The 19,834-nt window shown below is 38.6% G+C and overlaps 1 protein-coding gene across 1 annotated transcript; it reads left to right on the top strand.

Moving 5' to 3' along the window:
- Nucleotides 1-9,763: 9,763 nt before the first annotated feature.
- prokr1a (prokineticin receptor 1a) lies at nucleotides 9,764-16,720 on the top strand. Its single transcript, XM_056253528.1, has 2 exons — nucleotides 9,764-10,274; nucleotides 15,954-16,720. Exons 1-2 carry the CDS (start codon nucleotides 9,808-9,810, stop codon nucleotides 16,657-16,659), a joined length of 1,173 nt encoding a protein of 390 aa, XP_056109503.1. The 5' UTR covers nucleotides 9,764-9,807; the 3' UTR covers nucleotides 16,660-16,720.
- The last annotated feature ends 3,114 nt before the right edge of the window (nucleotides 16,721-19,834 follow it).

Below are 19,834 nucleotides of genomic sequence, written 5' to 3'. Positions count from 1 at the left end.
CCATCCAAGGTTGACGAGCCCCATCTGCCCATTTGGACATATATTTATTATGAAAGACTATTAAAAATTCAACATTTTTTGCATTATTATTGCTCAAATATGGACACAGAAAAAGCATTTTGTTGCATTTTGCATAATAAATATTGCGCCCAGGGTGATACTTCAAAATAATTGAGTGTTTACATATTATGAATAGAGACGTGAAATGTGGTCAAGTCCTGTCTCTCCTCTTTTAAAAACTCTGCATCGCAAATTAATCATCAATTGGATTTACACTGGTAAAGTTGAATCGGGCAGTGATTGACAGCACTCTGGTCCAATGGCATCGGTCATTGTCTGATACAGTACTTTTTGTACTGTAGGCTACAGTACAGATGCTGTACAGTACTCTAGCCCAATGTTGTTTGGGGTGGCAGGGGGGAAATATGATCTAATCGAAGACTGTAATGTAACCGTATGTAACGTTAGATAAACAAGTCATGTAATGATCGGGCTAACTTACCAATTAAATCAAGACGACACTGCTGTATAATGTTATGGGCTCTCACTGAGCTCTAATATGCCTCTCCACCTGAAAAAGCAAGTACTGTATTATAAATAGTATTAGTTTAGTATTAATTAATAAAAATAAAAATAATAAAAAAAAATCTGACTTACCATGAGTAGGCTATCCAGTATTCTGATATCGACGATGACAAATTATATCATTTGTCTGTACTATTTCTTCTATAAGAAATCATCTCAATAATATAGTGTAGCAGTAAATTAATACAGATATAAACTTAATATCACCTAAATGAAATAGAAAGCTGCGCTTACAGACGCTCACATCCACACATGTAAACACAACACTGACGTCTTCACTTCCAGGTCAAGAAGCTGTCAATAAAAAACTCAGTAGCCAATGAGAACACACTGCTACTAGCCCCGCCCCCACGAGAGAATTGTGTCAGAACAGCGAACGAAAACTTCAGAAGCGTAAATGAAAACTCTGGAAGCGCATTTGTAAGTTTAGATCAGTAAAAGAAATATGAGGAATAGTTAGCAAAACATGCAGTGTATTAAAAACAAAGTAAAAAAAAATTGCCTGCGATTCATTCTTTTTCAGTTTCAAAGATATTTTATTCAGTTTCAATTTATATTTTCATTGATTTCTTGAAAAGTTACGTTCATTTTTATCGGCACAAGAATAATTCCATAACGCATCAGACGTTCAGCCAGCGGTCCGTGGGTGTGACGTCTGAGGTTGAGACTAGCAACAGCCTAACAACCAGAACACCCTAGCAAAGGTGCACAAAGGCCCTAGCAACCACCTAGGACACCCCTGCAACTAGAAACCACCTTGGAACAGCCTTGGTAACCACCGAGCACACCTTAGTGACTGGCGACTCTAATGGCCTAGCATTCACCCAGAACAACCTTTCAACAGCCTAGCAACACCCAGTACACTCTAGCAAACAACCACAAATGCCCTAGCAACCAACCAAAGCACACTAACAACGATATAACAATGACATAGCAACCACCCAGAACAACTTAGCAACCACATAGTAACCACTCAAAAATCTAACTGAATCCAATGTCGTAACAACCACCCAGAATACCCTTAAAACTGCCTAGCAACCACTTGAAACACCATTGAACAGCCAATAACCAGACCAGTCTTTCAATACCACCTAAACCATAGGACACCCTTGCAACCCTTTAACAACCACCCAGGAAACGCTAGTAACAGACTAATAGACTAGTAACCACCCAGAACACCGATAAAACTACCTAGCAACAAATTAGAATACCCTTGCAACACCCTAGCAACCAACCAGATCAACCATATAGCAATGTCACAGCAACAACCACCCAGGGCACCCATTAGCAACCTAAAACCGCACTAGTAACAGACTCTAATGGCCTAGCAACCACCAAGAACATCCTTGAAACTGCCTAGCAACCACCCACACCTTCAAATGCCCTAGCAACCAACCAGAACGCCCTAGCAACATCATAGCAATCTCATAGCAACCACCTAGAACACCTTGACAAACTAAAAACAACCTAGTAACAGTCAGTAATGGCATAGCAATCACCCAGAACACCATTAAAACTGCCTTGCTACCACTCAGGACACCTTAGTAACCAAAATACACCGTAGTAAAAGACTCTAATGGTCTAGCAACCAGCCAGAACACCCTCGAAACTGCCAAGCAACACCCAGAATTACAAATGCTCTAGCAATCAACCAGAACAACCTAGCAACCACATATCAGTGCTATAGCAACCACCCAGAATACCTTAGCAAAGTAAAAAAAAACATAGTAACAGACTGTAATGGCCTAGCAACCACCCAGAACCCCCTTGAAACTGCCTAGCAACATCCAGAACTACAAATGCCCTAGCAACCAACCAGAACACCTTAGCAACCTTGAAACACCCTGTCTATACAACTTAAAGGTTTCAAATGATTTAACATTTTATCAGACAAAACAAAAAAAAACCTGCCATTTCTGCATTAGTTGTATTTGTGGTCAGTAAACTGTGTAAAATAGTTTTGAGCAAGTCCTTTTATAACGACAGTGATCTAACTGAGAAGATATCAGCTATACCGTCATCCTCGTTTACTCTCTAAACGAGCTGATGTCTCGTCATCATGACAGCCTAATCATCTCTGTTCACACCTCTCTGATCTGGGGTCAGACATCACATCAGGTAGCCGCACACAATCTGTGAAGTAACTCAAGCGTGCTGGACACTCAGACAGCGTGTTTGGAAAGGACTTGGGAGGCGTCTGCTGCTGCTATCAAACGAGTTCACCGGGTCTGCAGTGTAATGGAGGTACACAGCTTTTCACTAGAGCTGCACGATTCTGGATAAACTGATAATCACGATTCTTGTTTCAAACAGAGATCACGATTCTTCCACGATTCTGAAGAGACAACTTAACAAAATAACATGTGATTTTCTAGAGGTTCTGACAAAATGTTAATTGCTGCAGTCTATTCAAAAATGTGTATTTAATTTGAATTATTTATTTATTTTAAACAGTGTGAGTGAATGATTCAATGACTCAGTCTTAAAGATTTGTTTCATTATTGGACGAATCAGCATTTTTGAACAAATCTCTTGAATGAATGATTCACTGACCAATACATTTATTAACAGTCACTTGTCGCCACCTACTGGCGTAACGATGTAATTGATACAATCGTTATTTGAAGCGCCCAGTTACTTTCAAAGGTTGAGTAAATGATGACAGAATTTTCACTTTTGGGTGAATCGTTTTCATTTAGGGAAAAGATGGCGTGGGTTTTTGAATTATAACACAATCTTTCAACGATTAATCGTACAACTCTAACTGTCCACCATTAAAGCCTCACTGCTTCTTCACTTCCTGTTATGAGCTTCACTTATTATGACTGGAACATTCTTATTCTGTTCTGCTATGTTGCTCATAAATCTCTGTAAGTTCTCTGTTTGATATTCAGCTGCTTGTAGCTTCAGTGCTGCTTTTATGGCTCACTTTTACCAGGACACTGTGTATGTGTGAGTGATTTAGAGAATGGGATGGATATTTTTGTTCGCGCAGCAATCTACCCTCCTCTCCTATCAGTGTCAGAGCTGTAAATTTAGAGGATGTTCAGGAATGATTCTGTCGGGAGTGAAAGATTGTGCGTGTGGACGACAGCATGATGCTCTTTGATAGAATCTGTGCTCTACATGTGAGTAAATCTTTAACACGACACCCGTTTCACTTTCTTCTGCAGGTCCAGATGCTTGTCCTGCAGGAGCTCCTCTCGTGAATCCCACGAAAATGCGTCTAGGTCACTTCAAGCCTAAATTAAAGGGGGGGAAAAATAATATAATAAAAAAATTTAAAAGATCACTTTTTTCCCTCGCAATTGCGAGTTTATATTAGGCTTGCCGCGATAGACGGTGTTGACGGTGTTACCGGTTTTAAGCCCCATCACCGGTGACATCACTTTCCCACCGTGACACCGCGATGTCTTGACTTTTTTAAAGTATTCGTTTTTGCTAAAATATTTATTTGAATTAATTAAAAATAATAATTATCAATTATTTAGTTCAGAAGAGAGCATACATTATAATTAAAAACTGAACTGCGCAGTGCGTGCCAAGAGCCAGTCACGTCACAGATCAGCAAGCATCAGGATTCCATTTAGCACGTGTGGAGATGAGAACGAGTCAAATTACAGAAAAGCAAGATAATGGCGGAATGTGTAATTTATTTAGGCCTGTTTTATTTTCTTATTCGTTAATAAACGTTTTATGGTTCTTATTTGTTTGGGCCCACAGTTTGACGATTTTCAGCCTATGCATGGGGTTATTTTTATTAGTTCGTTATGCTAATAAAAGTTCTGTCTATAAATAAAAGTTTTATAATCAGCGAGCCGAGTTGTTGTTTTTTTGTCTATTCAAGCAATTGACGCTGAATTGCCAATTGACGCTTATTTCGAAAGTGAAAGTATAACACGCAGGCATTTAAAAGCTATTTAACCCCCCCCACCCCCCCCCCCGCCCCCGCCCCCGCTCCCGCTCCCGCCCCCCACGGTGACACCGGGATTACCGGTGTTGTGACACGTCGATTAACCGGTGGGAAATTTTCCTCACCGCGGCAACCCTAGTTTATATTTCGCAATTTTGACTTTTTCTCGCAATTGCGAGTTTACATTTTGCAATTTTGACTTTTTTCTTGCAATTTTTGACTTTTTTCTTGCAATTGCGAGTTTATATCTCGCAATTCTGACTTTTTTTCTCGCAATTTTGACTTTTTTCTTGCAATTTTTGACTTTTTTCTTGCAATTGCGAGTTTATATCTTGCAATTCTGACTTTTTTTCTCGCAATTTTGACTTTTTCTTGCAATTGCGAGTTTATATCTTGCAATTCTGACTTTTTTCTCGCAATTCTGACTTTCTCACAATTGCGAGTTTATATTTTGCAATTTTGACTTTTTTCTTGCAATTACGAGTTTATATCTTGCAATTCTGACTTTTTTCTCGCAATTCTGACTTTCTCGCAATTGCGAGTTTATATCTTGCAATTCTGACTTTTTTCTCGCAATTATGACTTTCTCGCAATTGCGAGTTTATATCTCGCAATTCTGACTTTTTTCTCGAAATTTTGACTTTTTCTTGCAATTGCGAGTTTATATCTTGCAATTCTGACTTTTTTCTCGCAATTTTGACTTTTTCTTGCAATTGCGAGTTTATATCTTGCAATTCTGACTTTTTTCTCGCAATTTTGACTTTTTCTTGCAATTGCGAGTTTATATCTCGCAATTCTTTTTTTCTCACAATTCTAACGTTTTTACAATTCTGACTGTTTTCTCGCAATTGCAAGTTTATATCTAGCAATTCTGACTTGCAACTGAGAAAAAAGTCAGAATTGCTAGATGTAAACTCGCAATTGTGAGAAAAAAGTCAGAATTGTAAGATAAAAACTCACAATTACCTTATTTATTTGTTATTCAGTGGCGAAAACAAGCTTCTATAGTAATATGCTTAATAGTTATGAAAAAAAATTTATACAAAAAGTATTTTTTTGTTTTTAAGTGAAATAAATCTTTAAGAAATAAGAAATTCAGTCTTTATGCCTTTTATAGAGAAAAAATGGAGCTGGACATGTTTCGAACTGTTGATTTATTTGCCTAATGAAATTATCTGATGAAATCTCTTCTCATCGGGTATTGGGGTCGATTGCTGACCCTTTAACACCATATTAGTAATTTATGTCTAAGGTTGAACTAGATTGTGTCTCTCAAGGTTTTCTTAGTCATCAGTCCTGCTAAATCGGAAACAGAACGATATCAAAGGACGAAATGAGAACAGAAAAATGTATTATGACCAGACTGAATATCATGTTCCCTATCACACTTTCCAATGAACCGAACGAGACCAAGTCAAGTCACCTTTATTTATTCATGATTTAATTCAGACCACAAAAAATCTGGAATGGAATTATGGAAAAGAGCACTTAAACTACAACATCTCTACAAATGCGCATTTATTGCTCCCAAAGGGCCTTTAAATAAAAACACTCATAAAAAGACATTTACCTGGACTATAAATAATGAATGTACTGTCAACTCTTTGCAGCTGATCCAGAATGCTGCAGCAATAGTGGTCTTTAACGAGCCGAAGAGAGCACGCGTCACTCCTCTCCTCATAAACTTGCACTGGTTGCCAATTGGATCAAATTCAAATCACTGATGTTTGCCCATAGAACAACCACTGGCCTTGCACCTTTATACCTTAACTCACCACTTCAGACCTATGTGCCCTCCAGAAGCTCGAGTTCTGCAAGTGAACGGCGCCTTGTGGTGCCATAATCCCAAAGAGGCACACAATCCAAGGACCTTCACCTTGACTGTTCCAAGCTGGTGGGATGACCTGCCTATATCTCAACCCGAACTGCTGAGTCTTGAGCCATTTTCAAGAAATTGCTGAAGACGCTTCTTTTTCGTCAACACTTGTGCCGTTATGACGTTACTTTGTAGGCTAATTGGCAGTTAGCATCAGGCTGGTTCCCTGGACAAAACCCAATAAGAAATACTTGTTTATCTGTATTTATCAATGCCATTGTAGATGTATATTTTGTTTTTGTTTTCTTGGTGTTCAATAAAACAAAAAAACAAAAAATAACAGGATTTTCCCATAGACTTTTGCTAAAAACAAGCTCTTTGATCAACAAAAGTTTATGATAGTTAGGCCTACACGTTTTGTCCATCAAAATAATGATCACAGATGGAATCAAATTTTATGAAATTTTGAAGCCTAATGCAGTCGCCAGAAGTAAAAAGCTAAGGGTAACTGTTAGGCTATAAACGAAATACACCACGGTCGGTCCCACAACAGTTTTTTTTTATCTAAAAACATTTTTCCAGAACATTTTAGTTAGAATAGTTTATAAGAGTACAATTATAAGCATAATGAGGCTGTAAACGCGGACTGAGTTTACCTTTTCTGCGTGATGATGTTTAATCTCCTCACAGCCTCTGTTAGCAACGCCGTTTTCCAAGACACAACTGTTAACAGCTTAAAAAAAAATCACACGAGTGGGGTAATATTTATGTATTTTATGTCGTAGAATACATTTTAATACAAAAAAAAAACATTTTAGGATGCTAATGCTAATAATAATCGGAATAAACAAATATTCCGCCACGCAGTTCACTGTAACGTTAGCCGTTTGCCAAGCAATTAACTTAGCGACTTGACGCGTTTATTGGCATATTTTACGATTTCGTTGTTGGTCCAGTCAGAATTTACTGTCGACGCTATCTGTTTTATAATAAGCATGCATACATGTTCATTTTTAGGAGCTCTGTGTGTGCTTGATTTATTTATTAAGATATAGGCCTACGTTTGTAAAAAGTTGACTTAATTCGCGAAGAACTACGCGATCATGTGACCCGGGCTGCAGACACACGCACTGCCGCTAGAGAGCAGAGGAGCTGCTTCATTCATCACCAGCTGAGTGAGTTTATATACAACATCAACATCAGCACTGCGAGCACACAGCAGAAACTAGAGGAGACTCGTCTGAAGAAGATGCTCATAAACCAGAGGAGACTTTTCTGAAGAAGATGCGCAGATGTCCTCACTCCGAGATCAAGACGAGTTTAATACTGTGGGATTAATACTGTGAAGGTAGGACATTTTCATTTCTCAAGGGAAAGTTAAATCGTTGTGGGAGTTTTCCTGCTGATCTGCGCCCTTTTCCTGTAACAAAAAATATATTTTAATAATAAATACATTTTAAAAACAATTGTTTGACTGTATAATGGCGTACATAATACAAAGAATGTATCTTAGAAGTTTGTAGCCAATTAATTCTGAAGCTCTCGTTGACCGGTGAACCACGAATAGCTCTCAAAAAATAGTTTTAAATTTAAGAGCAGAATATATTTACATCTCAGACTGAAGTGCGTGTATTGTTTATTAATTGTGAACGATTAGATTGTGAATAGTTTATTATGTGTTTGCTGATTGCATAATGTAAACGTTTATGATTTCCCTTTATCTTACAGAGCTTGTTTTGCCCATGACTGATCAACTTAAATATAATATAATCTCATTATAGTGCCATTCCTAAATTGGGAGTCTCATTTTGGCTGTTCCACAAAGTAGGCTAATTGTAAATGCATTTTAAGTATACATGCAACAAAAAAATAATTTAAATCTGTGTTGTGGAGCTTAATGCAACCTTTATAGTCCAGTCATGCATTTATAAATATTTTGAAAAACTTGTTTGATTACTTGTCATTTCAGAGCACTAAAAGCACTATTAATTTCTAGTTTATGTCACTCTAGCTGGGACTGACACTATATTTGTTATACCAGCCTCATACTGTACCACCAGATAACAAAAGAAATCAAAAGAAACAGGAGAGGCAACTGAAAATTAGTACACAAAAAGTCTAGTGAATAACATTCTGTTTTAAATCAAAAGAAGCGCAGCTAAGTCTTAATTAAACATGCTTCTAAATCTGAGCATTATCATAAACCCATCCCTAATGTGGCCATCTGTGAGCTCTCTGAAAAATAAAAATCTGTAACTGCCAGATAACAAGCTCATTTTCACGGAGAGTGGGTTGTGAATAGCTATATTTTCTTCCATTAAAAGAACTCACCCAAAGTGAATATTTTGTTGTCATTTATTCACCCTCATGTCAGTCCGACCCCATATCATTTTCTTTCTTCCATAAAACACCAAAATGATAGTTTGGCAGAATGTGTGAGCTCTTGCTGACTATACGCTCTTAAAATAAAGGTTCTTTATTTGCATCAATGGTTCCATGAAGAACCGTTAACATCCACATAACATTCCCTTTCCACAAAAGGTTCTATATAGTGGGTCTTCAGATTGTTAAAAGGTTCTTCACACTAAGAATTTTTTTTTTTTTTTTTTTTTTAAGAACTGACCACTTTAAGTTTCTTTGGGGAACCAAAAATCATTCTTAATAAAAATAAAGTTTTTTTTTTTTTTTGCAATGATGCCATAAAATAACCATTTTTGGTTCCTCAGTGAATCTTTCAGTGAACAGTGAACAGTCCCCCAGTGGTAAAAATCAAGCTTTTAATGTTGTTTATATGTCTATGTGGTGTTTTTAATACGTTTTAAGACAAACCATGTGTAAATTCATAAGTCGACAGCATTGCTGAGTATTTTCTCCTTAAAACTGCAGTGAACCAAAGACAGTCTCAAAAACACGGTTTGAAATCGCTGGTGTTTCTGACGTCATAAACGACCTTGTAACCAATCAGATCAACGTGTGATCGTCAACGACTGGATCTCTGAGCTGGTGTGAGTGAGTGGAGGCGGGGCTCATTTGCATATTCATAGAACCGCGTTTACTAAATGAGACAAGGGTGTCGAGTTACATTCAAGATATTTTAAGGCATGAAGAATTTTTTTTCAAGGAAAAAACATTTAAATGTGTCATTTTGGTGATCAAAGGTGAGTTTTAAGGGATACAATTATTGACTTCAGGGGGTCTTTAAAATGTGTGTGTGAGAATAACATTTTAATGATCTGAAGATCATAAAGAACATTTTGTGCTATGGAAAAGTTGCATGGAGCTGAAGCTTCTTCATGGAACCGCAAATGCCGTTAAGATGCAGATGATTTTTAAGAGTGTGGCATCGCTATGAAAACTACCAAACTGTGAAAAATGTCTTTTAAAACTATGTGGTGGAAGCTAATTTTCTTAATTTTGCAGCTGACAACAGATTGTGCATTGGGGAAAGAGTATGGAAGACCCTGGTTCTTTAACAGACCAGTAAAAAGAGAAGATGGGAGAAGACAACATGAGCACCTCCACCAGCACATGGACCCTCATCCACCCGTCAGGAAGCCCTCATGACCTCATGACCCCGAATTACGACATCCCTCTGGACTACGAGGTCCCGGTGGACGAGATCCCGGACACGACTCAGGGACGCGCGTTCTTCGTGGCCACCATTGTCATCGCGGTGGTCTTGGTCTCCATCATGCTGGTCTGCGGCGTTGGGAATTGCATCTTTATTGCCTCATTGGCGCGTTACAAAAAACTCAGGAATCTCACTAATTTACTCATCGCCAACTTGGCAGTATCAGACTTCCTGGTGGCGACTGTGTGCTGCCCGTTTCTGGTGGATTATTACGTGGTCAAACAGCTGTCATGGGATCACGGGATTGTGCTTTGCGTCTCCATTAACTACCTCAGGACGGTGTCTCTCTACGTGTCCACCAATGCCCTGCTAGCCATCGCGGTGGACAGGTGAGTGTGTCTCTCTGAGCTAGTGCTGCATGAGTGGGAGTTTCTTTAACCCAAGACTTTAAAGGTGCAAAACGCAAGTCTCTGAGTTTTTGCAGAACTACGCCCCCTCTGGCGACAAGCGAAACTGCAACCAATTCTGATTGTACATGTATCTAGCTTACGCTAAAGCATTACACATTTTACGCATCGTCAATTGTTGTCATACATAGATTGGCCGTATCAAACATTAGAGACTGGGCTATATCTTACCGTTTTATCAAGAAAAAAGCCAACTGAGGATCCCGTTTGAGACCAAGAGCAGACCGGAGATCTCTCCATTTGTTGAATGCCTTCCCGAGGTTGACTCTCGTCTTACTCCGACGCCTGTCTGACTCCAATTAGGACCTTTTGGTGGCACTAGACAACATTTTTCTTTTCTTTACTTTACGTGGAGTTTGCGTTGGGGTTTGGAATGGACTACAAGCCGGTCTCTTTGAATCCATCTTCTACCTTTGACGCACGAGTTGTCTTCGCTGATGCGGAGAATGGCGGCGCCGGCGAATACACAAACCTGCGAGACATAGCCTGGTGAGCGTGAACGCGCATGACGTCACGCCCAGTCTCAAATTCGAGCCCGAATCCCTCTTATATATTTTACTGTACAGGATTATAGAGGCAATCTCAGTGCGCAGAGAAGGGCTCATTCAGCCCATCAGGCAGTTCCTAAAGCATGTATAGGATAGAAAAACAGGTATTTTTAACATGAAAAGTTGCGCAATGCACCTTTAAGAGTTGGGATTTGTTTATGGCAAATTGGTATTGGTCAGAAGGCAACAAGCTTGTGAGACCTAGGCTGCGTCCGAAATCGCATACTCTCTTGAGTAGGTACTTATTTTGAATAAGTAATCACTCCACAACCGCTAACAAAGTATGTTCTCTATTATGAATGTAATCTGGACGTACTACATTCGCCATGTTGTCATTGTCATGTGACCTACCAGCGTCAGTTGCGTCGCTTCACTGCCATTCACAAATCCTCTCCTGTGGCCTCATGGGACAGTAAAGTGTCCATCGTACGCACACTTCAGAATATCACTGGAAGTAGTATGTCATCCAGGTGATGTTAGCCTACTCTTTTATACTGTGTACTGTGAATTCTGACATACTTCTTTTGTCACATACTGTTTTTCGCCTATTATATAGTAGGGAAGTGTGTGATTTCGGATGCAAAATAGGGCCTGAAATTCTTAGTCATTTTTTTCAATGTCATTTTGAAAGAAATTAATACTGTTTTATTCAGCAAATACACATTAAATTGATCAAAAGTTATAATAAAGACATTTACAATGTTACAAAGGATTTCTATGAACAAATATGTTGTTCTATTGAACTTTCTATATATCTTCTAGAACTTTCTATACATCTAGAAATTTGTATATATACATCAATGAATCATGAAAATAAAAATATTTCATGGTTTCCACAAAAATATGAAATGGCACAACTGTTTTCAACATTGATAATAATTATAAATGTTGCTTGAGCATCAAATCATCATATTAGAGTGATTTCTGAAGGATCATGTGACACTGAAGACTGGAGTAATGATGCTGAAATTCAGCTTTGATCACAGGAATAAAATACATTTTACAATATATATCCTCTCTTAATACATCTGAGATGATTTGACAGATCTTCTAATCATAATAACTGGCCTCTGGCTAATTTGGTTCTTCAAAGGAATTTGTGGATTTGATTAAAATATCAATGGCTGGGAGTCTGGGACAGACTTCCACTAACAAACCCATCCTGGATCCCCAAAACAATCCTGGATCATGTCGTCAACAGTGAAATCCAGATGACAGAGTAATCCACGGACGAAGAACGGGCCCTCGGCACGGCTGTCTAGTTCAGTTAATTGTATGTTAGATAATACTCTCTCTTCAGGTCGTTTCATTTCTGTCGTATTCGTGGGGGGTGCCGAGTGAAAAAGAGAAATTGAAAATCGCTTGAACACACGAATTCCTGTTTATGACTTCCAATCTTACCAGAAGGAATTTCTCAGAAAGGCTTGAAGGCAGGATCAGGTTCAGGTTTAGGAGAGACTGCAGAAGTCATTCATGCATTCGGATGCTTTCTGAGGTACAGCTGCACCTGCATGTGAGCAACATGCGCTCGCATCACATTTGGCCATTTACTGAGGCTAAGCTAGGCCATTTACTGAGGCTAAGCTAGGAAATTAGCATGTCAGCTTGAATGGCCTGGCAGAACATGCTGTATTTATACTCATGTAAACCGAGGTCTTAGATGTCAGGTTTGCTAGCATGTCGTGAAATCAGCATCTGGCAACAGTCTCGCCGCCTCTGAAGATCTTAATGTTAACCCGTTCGTCAGTCCGTGCTGCAGTTTGGTTATTTTTGATCAATCCATTCTCAAGCACATTTCAGTAAATAGCAGGACAGATATTCCCTTTAAAATTACAATAAAACTTAATAAGCTGAGTCTCTACTTAGGCAACTACCTTCTAAGGTAACATCCTAACTGAAATTAAAGGGATAGTTCACTTTGGAATTAATTTTTGGTATGTTTTAGCTTACCTCAAGGGCATCCAAGATGAAGGTGTCTTTGTTTCCGCAGAAGTTTCAATTGTGATATTTTTAGGTCAAACCGTTCTTGTCTGTCAGTCATATAATGCAGGTCTATGGTCACCACCTCAAAGAGCATGCACAGAGAAGTACAAATTAAACATGATTTAATGACTCGTAAATGTAAGTACAGATTGATGGCCTAAGACACGAAACGAGCGGTTTGTGTGAGAAAACGAACAGTATTTATATCGTTTTTACCTCTTGTAAACACAGCCACGTCCAAGTGATCTGAGGGCGCGGGCGCTTCGGTCTTTTCCGGCAAGCGCCGGAAGTGATCTCTCGCGCGTGTACGTCACTCATACAATTGTTTTATTTTGTATTTATTTTAATTGTTTTCTTTTACGATGGTTTAAACATCCCGGATAAGCGCAAATTAGTACCATTTTAATTACTTAATTACCGTCTTACCTACAATCTCTGCTCTGTGTAAACAATGAGTGACGTACACGCGCGAGAGATCACTTCCGGCGCTTTCCGGCGCTTGCGCTTACCTTTAAGCCTTGTAAGTTTCATTTATTGCTATAGAGTTTGACAAAATGACACTTTAATAAGCATCCAAACACATAGCACGCTGAATATATATTGGCTAAGAAGGCGTTTACATGATACTGTTTTCAACTAAAAACAGAAAACTTTTTATGCGTTTTGGCCGTTAATTTGCACAACGCCGTTTTGTGGGCCTGAATACACAAACTTTTGAAAACGTTTTTTTGAAATGTTAACGTTATCATCTGTGTAAACTACAAAAACGCGAATCTGTGAAAACGGTGATGTATGAATGGATCCGTATGAATGAAGATCGTTTTTGACAACGTTGCCGTCTGAACGCAAAAAAAAAAATGATGAAGGCTACATTTTTAATTAGACTATTTTAGCAATATTTTCAGTATTGAACAAAAAATATTTGTAATTGTGGATGGTTTTTACTGAGCTGTGCATTGCAATGCATTGTGGGATTGTCTTTTCCATATAATGCAGTATTTAGCCAAAATAAGTTACCTGGGATAGACTATAATGCCTTTAAATGCTCACTGCCTAGGCAGCTCGCTAGGTTTTCGAACAGAGCCGCTCATTCATGAAATCATCCAACCTGTTGCTCCGAGCAGAACTCCGACTTCTTATTTGGGATCAAGTAGCACAGATAACACATATCAATAGTAAATTGAATAAAGTATAAAAGTCTTTAGTCTGCCCATGCATCTCAGTAACCGAGAGTACGTTCTGTTCACTCCTGCCGATCTAGAGACTCCGCTCCTGAAGGTTTCCTATGGGAAGAACAGAATACCTTGGAACATCACAATTTTAAGTTACATGCAGATGAATTAACACATTAAATTTGGATTTACCGGTAATACATTTGGAATCATTACAGAGAGAGGGACAGATTTCAGACCTCAAAGCCAGAGCCTTGAGCAAAGAGCTGTTCATCAAAACGGACAGAGTATAAATGTGTAGAAATAGTGTACCTTTGATTTAGAGAACAAGAGATGCTATTCGCCGTGAATGTCAAAAGATTATGTGATATCTCATTAAGGACGGGGAGCAGTGATCAGATCAGACAGAGAGATCAGAGAGTCAGTGCGTGTTAATAGACCGCTGTGTGCCAGACCGATAAATAATCCTGATTCATTTTCCACGTTTGAGCCTTGAACAGAGATCCGCTCTGAGATGTTTAATAAACACCCACACACCAAACACCAGATCCGTTCGAAATGCTCACAGTTTCCTGATCCACACCCAGTCCAAAATTCAGAATTTAAGAACTGGCTACATAATGGTAATGCCATTTTTGGAAAATCAAATACCAGTCAAAAGTTTGGACACATTATGGTTTTTTAATGTTTCTGAAGGATCGTGTGACACTGAAGACTGGAGTAATGATGCTGGAAATTTCAGCTTTGATCACAGAAATAAATTACATTTTAAAATATAACACAGGATAATTTAGGCAACTTTAAATCTCCAATATGTACATTTCTCCCGAGTAAATCATATACTTTATGAGCTCATGTGAGCTTTATATAAAATATGATCCTTGCAATTTTGCTTTTTATCTCTGGAACATTGTCCCTGTACTTCTTGGCAACTATGTTACTGATTTTTCTTGTTAAAATATTTATTTTTGTCTTATTTTGCAATTAACTAGAAATGAATAAAACAAAGTACTTGAGAAGCCACACAGCAGAAGATATTAAGACCTCTTTAATTTTGCTTTACTGCCAAAGTAATTATTTTCAGTTGTTTAAAATATAAACAACTAAAAAAATGAGTGAAGTAACACAAAATACACTTTTATTCAAGATACAATATTGAGAAAAGCAAGCAATGTTGCTTTTCAAGTAGATTTACTTGCTTTGCTAAGCAGTTTTTTGGATATTTTACTGAAAAAAATAAGTTAAAAAAACTAAACAGTTTTTTTGCATTGAGAGATAAACTGTCATGAGTCACAAAACTATGGAAGCTTGTTTCCGCCACAAAATAAAAAATAAAAAAGGTTATTGCGACTTTTTTATCTCACAATTCTGACTTTTTGCTCACAATGTCGCAATTCTGACTTTATAACACGCAATTGCGAGTTATAAAGTCAGAATTGCGTGATATAAAGTCGCAATTGTGTGTTATAAAGTCAGAATTGTGAGATCAGTCAGTCTTTTTCAGTCTTTTTGTCAGTCTTTGTCTCGCAATTGCGAGATTATATCATAATTCTGAGAAAAGATGTCAGAATTGCGAGATATAAACTCGCAATTGCGTGTTATAAAGTCAGATCTGCAAGCTATAAACTTGCATTTGCGAGAAAAAAAGTCACAATTGCGAGTTATCTTGTAATTCTGACTTTATAACACGTAATTGCAACTTTATATCTTGCAATTCTGAGAAATAAAGTCAGAATTGCGAGATGTAAACTCGCAATTGTGAGATAAAAAGTCGCAATTATCTTTTAAAATGTTTTATTCTGTTGCGGAAACAAGCTTCCATACAAACCCGTTTCCCCCCTGTTACAAATAACCATGTGCATTCGGGCAGTTTTCTCAAAGTTTTCTGTATTCAACAGGTACATGGCTATCGTTCATCCTCTGAAGCCCCGGATGAGGTTTCAGACAGCGTACTGGCTAATTTTTGGGGTTTGGATTATCCCAGTCCTCATCGCGGTGCCGTCGGCCTACTTCGCCACCGAACACGAGTACCCGCACAGCGCGCTCGGGCACGACAAGAAGATCTTCTGCGCCCAGATCTGGTCTGCGGACCAGCAGGTCATGTACCGCTCCTACTTCCTCTTCATCTTCATCGTGGAGTTCTTGGGGCCCGTGGTCACCATGTCAGTCTGCTACGCGCGGATCTCAAAGGAGCTTTGGTTCAAGAGTGTCCCGGGATTTCCGACGGACCAGCTGCGTAAGCGACTCCGGCGACGGCGCAGGACAGTCGTGGCGCTGATCGCGGTTCTGGTGGCGTATGTGTTGTGCTGGACGCCGTATTACAGCTTCACGTTGTTACGCGACTTCTACCCGGCGCTGATCACGCGCGGACGCAACTCGCTGGTCGTCTTCTACATCATCGAGTGCATCGCTATGAGCAACGGGGTCATTAACACTCTGTGTTTTGTGAGCGCTAGGAACAATGCGGCAAAGTGCCTCGGAGCCGTCAAACTCTCAAACTGGCGCTCGCTAACTAGGGCGATAGTCGGCAAGATGGCGGAAGACGACATTAGGACTTCATCCTTGAGAGTGACCGAGGATGTGGAATGTACACAAATTAAGTGAACGGATGAGACGGGACAATACACAGAAGGTTTGGTGGTCTACTTTGGAAGGATCCGCACAGCATGAACATATGAATTACAGGCCCGAATAAATTAAGAAGGACTTAATCAACTGAATTACCAATGAAAAGGTTCAGATCACAATGGCTAACTGAAGACCCTAATGGGGTTCAGCCAACTGCTGTGATTGTGATATGGAAAATGATGATGATGAGAGACTGAACTCGTTTTATGAGCAACATGAAAGAGAATGCTCCCAGATTAATATATTCATCGCTTCAAAGACCCACCTTACGTCAACAAGCATTTTCAGTGATCGGGCCATAGGTTCTGTGATCAATGTAGATTTTAGAGCAGAAATTATGTTGCTGGCTGATTTGAACAGAAGTGCCAAATAAAATGTCTTGTTTAGCAATTTCCTTTCAGACTAATGTTAAAAAATGGCTGCCTCTACCCAAATTTTTCCTTAAACTTCAAAGACTGTACCGCAGATTCCAGCTGAAATGATCATAGTGCCAGTAAAACACCAACAACTTTTTATTGCTTTTCACACAAATTATGATTTCAGGAGAAAATGACCCATTAATAAAGACTTATTTTTCCTGTTTCTTTGCACAATATACATTATGACCAGGGATTGACACAGTAACTTTTTTGCTCACCAGCCACTGTGGCTAGTGTTTTTTCAAAGTTTCTAGCCACTACTTATTTTAATATTTTTAATATTATCTCATAATTTGGTGGCAGGAATATTAGGCTGCTGTCACTTTAAGACCTGAACCACGGATCCATTATACTGTTACACATGCGTTTTTCTCTCTCTACTGTTTACATTCACTTCAAACATAACTGACTGTTTACAAGAACACTCCCCATGACCGACATTTTGTGTGTATTTGACTGTTTAAGTCTCTCCCCACCCTCATCCCGAATGCAGAATCCCTGTCAACATTCAAGACAACTGAAAACTCATTTCTTCCGTGAGCACTTAACCTAATAAAACAAACAAAAAAGAACTTTCCTTATCCTTTAATATGAATCCTTTAATCCTCCCTTGTCTGGCTTATGCTACTCTGAGCAATGCCTGAACTTTGTATTTTGAGCACTTCTTGCGTTTGTTTTTGACTCTTCCAATGACTCGCTTGCTTTAGTCCTCATTTGTAAGTCGCTTTTGGTCCTCATTTGTAAGTTGCTTTGGACAAAAGCAAAATGTAAATGTTTAAGTGCAATAAGTAGCGAGAAAGAGCTCAATTTAGTGCTGAGAGCCGGCTTTATTTGCATCACTTTGAGTGTAAGCAAAAAATCTGCGGGAATGAGTAAAATTATGCACAAAACACGTAAGGCTGAAATTCAAGCCCTGTAACAGCAACACTATTTATCTGGAGCAAATTAAATGAATGAGTGAGGAGAAACGGGTTTGTGTGTATTGGAAGAGTTTCAGATATTTCATTATCGATAGGCTATGTATCGAAAAAAAAAAAATTGACAAGATTGTACTTAGTTTATTATTTCAGATGCCTTTTTAGAAGTCTACAACTGTAAAATGTATATATTATTTATAAAATTCAGCGCCAAAGTGGCTAGTAGGAGTGACTGCGTTACACGTCACTGCTGAAATACACGGGTTGGTGGCTCTCACATAAGAGCAAAGTTCAAATAAAGCATTTATGAAACAAATAAACAGTTGTTTTAAGTCTTTTTAATGACCCAAACATTGACAAATCAGGCGGAATATTCACTTTTCTAAAACTTAACATGCATGAAAAAAGTTCGTTCTGGATGATGCAACAGCTACAATAATATCTAGCCTAGGGTTTTCTCTAGATCAGAGGAACATTTCAAAAGACGTAGGGTAAATCAGAGGTTAATTTAGAAATTACAATTGTTATTAATCTGGGAATTTAAAAATAAATAAATACAAAAACAGTAAAGTAAATCTAAACGGAGGAAGCCCATTTTCCTTCATCAATCCAGTATATGTGCACGCGTAGGTATGCACTTTTGTTTCCGTACATGACAGTCAAATGCTTTGACTTGTTTTGATCGGTTTTAAGACTTTCCTAGTCGGTTAACGCACTGAGCAAATAGAAAAACAAGCAGACGGCTTGGGAGAAATAAAATGTGCGTAAACGAGTCGAGCGCAGGGAAAAAAAAGCCTTGATTAGAGGAACAATGGGTCCCCACACACTCCATTAACAAGGAATTATCATGTGTGCCTGAATCTGAAAAGCACATTCGTTCTGTTCCCGGTCAACTGCCAACGTAGGCAGTGTTTTAAGATGCCACGTTGCCTCCCAAGATACCTTTAAGGCCAATTTCAAAGCAGAATAGCATGCGTCCTTTGAAGAGAAGGCAATCCCATAATGCATTGCACAAGCTCTTTGAAAAAACTAAATTCAGATGTCGAGAAAAACGTTAATGAACAGTGAAATAAAAAATGAATTACTAATCATTAAAATCAAATTAACTAAAGGACGATAATTAAAAACTTTTATACCCAATATTTTTGTTTTGATTATATTATGCGGTGTCCATGCCGTGTTGTAATTAACACCGTGACTTTTTTACTCTGAGCTATTCTCGGACTCGCAATGGCGACGCTATCAACGCCAAGATGAATATGCAGGGGTCCTCCTGAGGTACAAGTCAGAGCACTCCGAAATTTCAAAGTTGTAATTATGAGTTCTACGGATCTCGAGGAGGTGAACAATTTTCAGAAGTCAAAATCTCATAATTACTGGAATTCCCTGATAGCGCACGTACATCTCGGAGTCTATTTGATGTGCGTGTTTTCATCTGCAAGACATTTCCGGTCAGATGTTAAATAGACATTTAAAACGATGTTTATGATTTAGAATGTAGCCTATGTAAAACTGACTTTTTAAAGATGTTTATCAGATGTTTCAGCAAATGCTTTCATGCGCTGCTCTTTAACAGACATCTAGGGAGACGTGTGCTATCTAATTTCGACATGGCGTGAACGCACCTATAATACCAAACTTTTGTGAAATCAATGGATTTTAGTCTACATTTCATGATTTGCATTATTTGCATATGAGGTTACATTTCATTTAGGATGCTGGCTAAGAAGGCAGCTGCCTATGTAGACCGTCCCTTTGTAGAAAACTCACCGTTTTCGGAAAAAAGACATTGTGCTTTATTCATGAAACATGACG

Source organism: Rhinichthys klamathensis, unplaced genomic scaffold, assembly GCF_029890125.1.
Source record: "Rhinichthys klamathensis goyatoka isolate OS25496 unplaced genomic scaffold, OSU_Roscu_1.1 h1tg000107l_1, whole genome shotgun sequence".
In the NCBI taxonomy this organism is placed as follows: Eukaryota; Metazoa; Chordata; class Actinopteri; order Cypriniformes; family Leuciscidae; genus Rhinichthys; species Rhinichthys klamathensis.
This window is presented reverse-complemented; position numbering and strand designations above follow the sequence as displayed.

Excerpts from the sequence above, each read along its gene's own strand:
- prokr1a (XM_056253528.1), top strand. The coding sequence starts at position 9,808 with ATGGGAGAAGACAACATGAGCACCTCCACCAGCACATGGACCCTCATC. Across the intron at positions 10,275-15,953 it reads CTAGCCATCGCGGTGGACAG|GTACATGGCTATCGTTCATC; the intron begins GTGAGTGTGTCT and ends TGTATTCAACAG.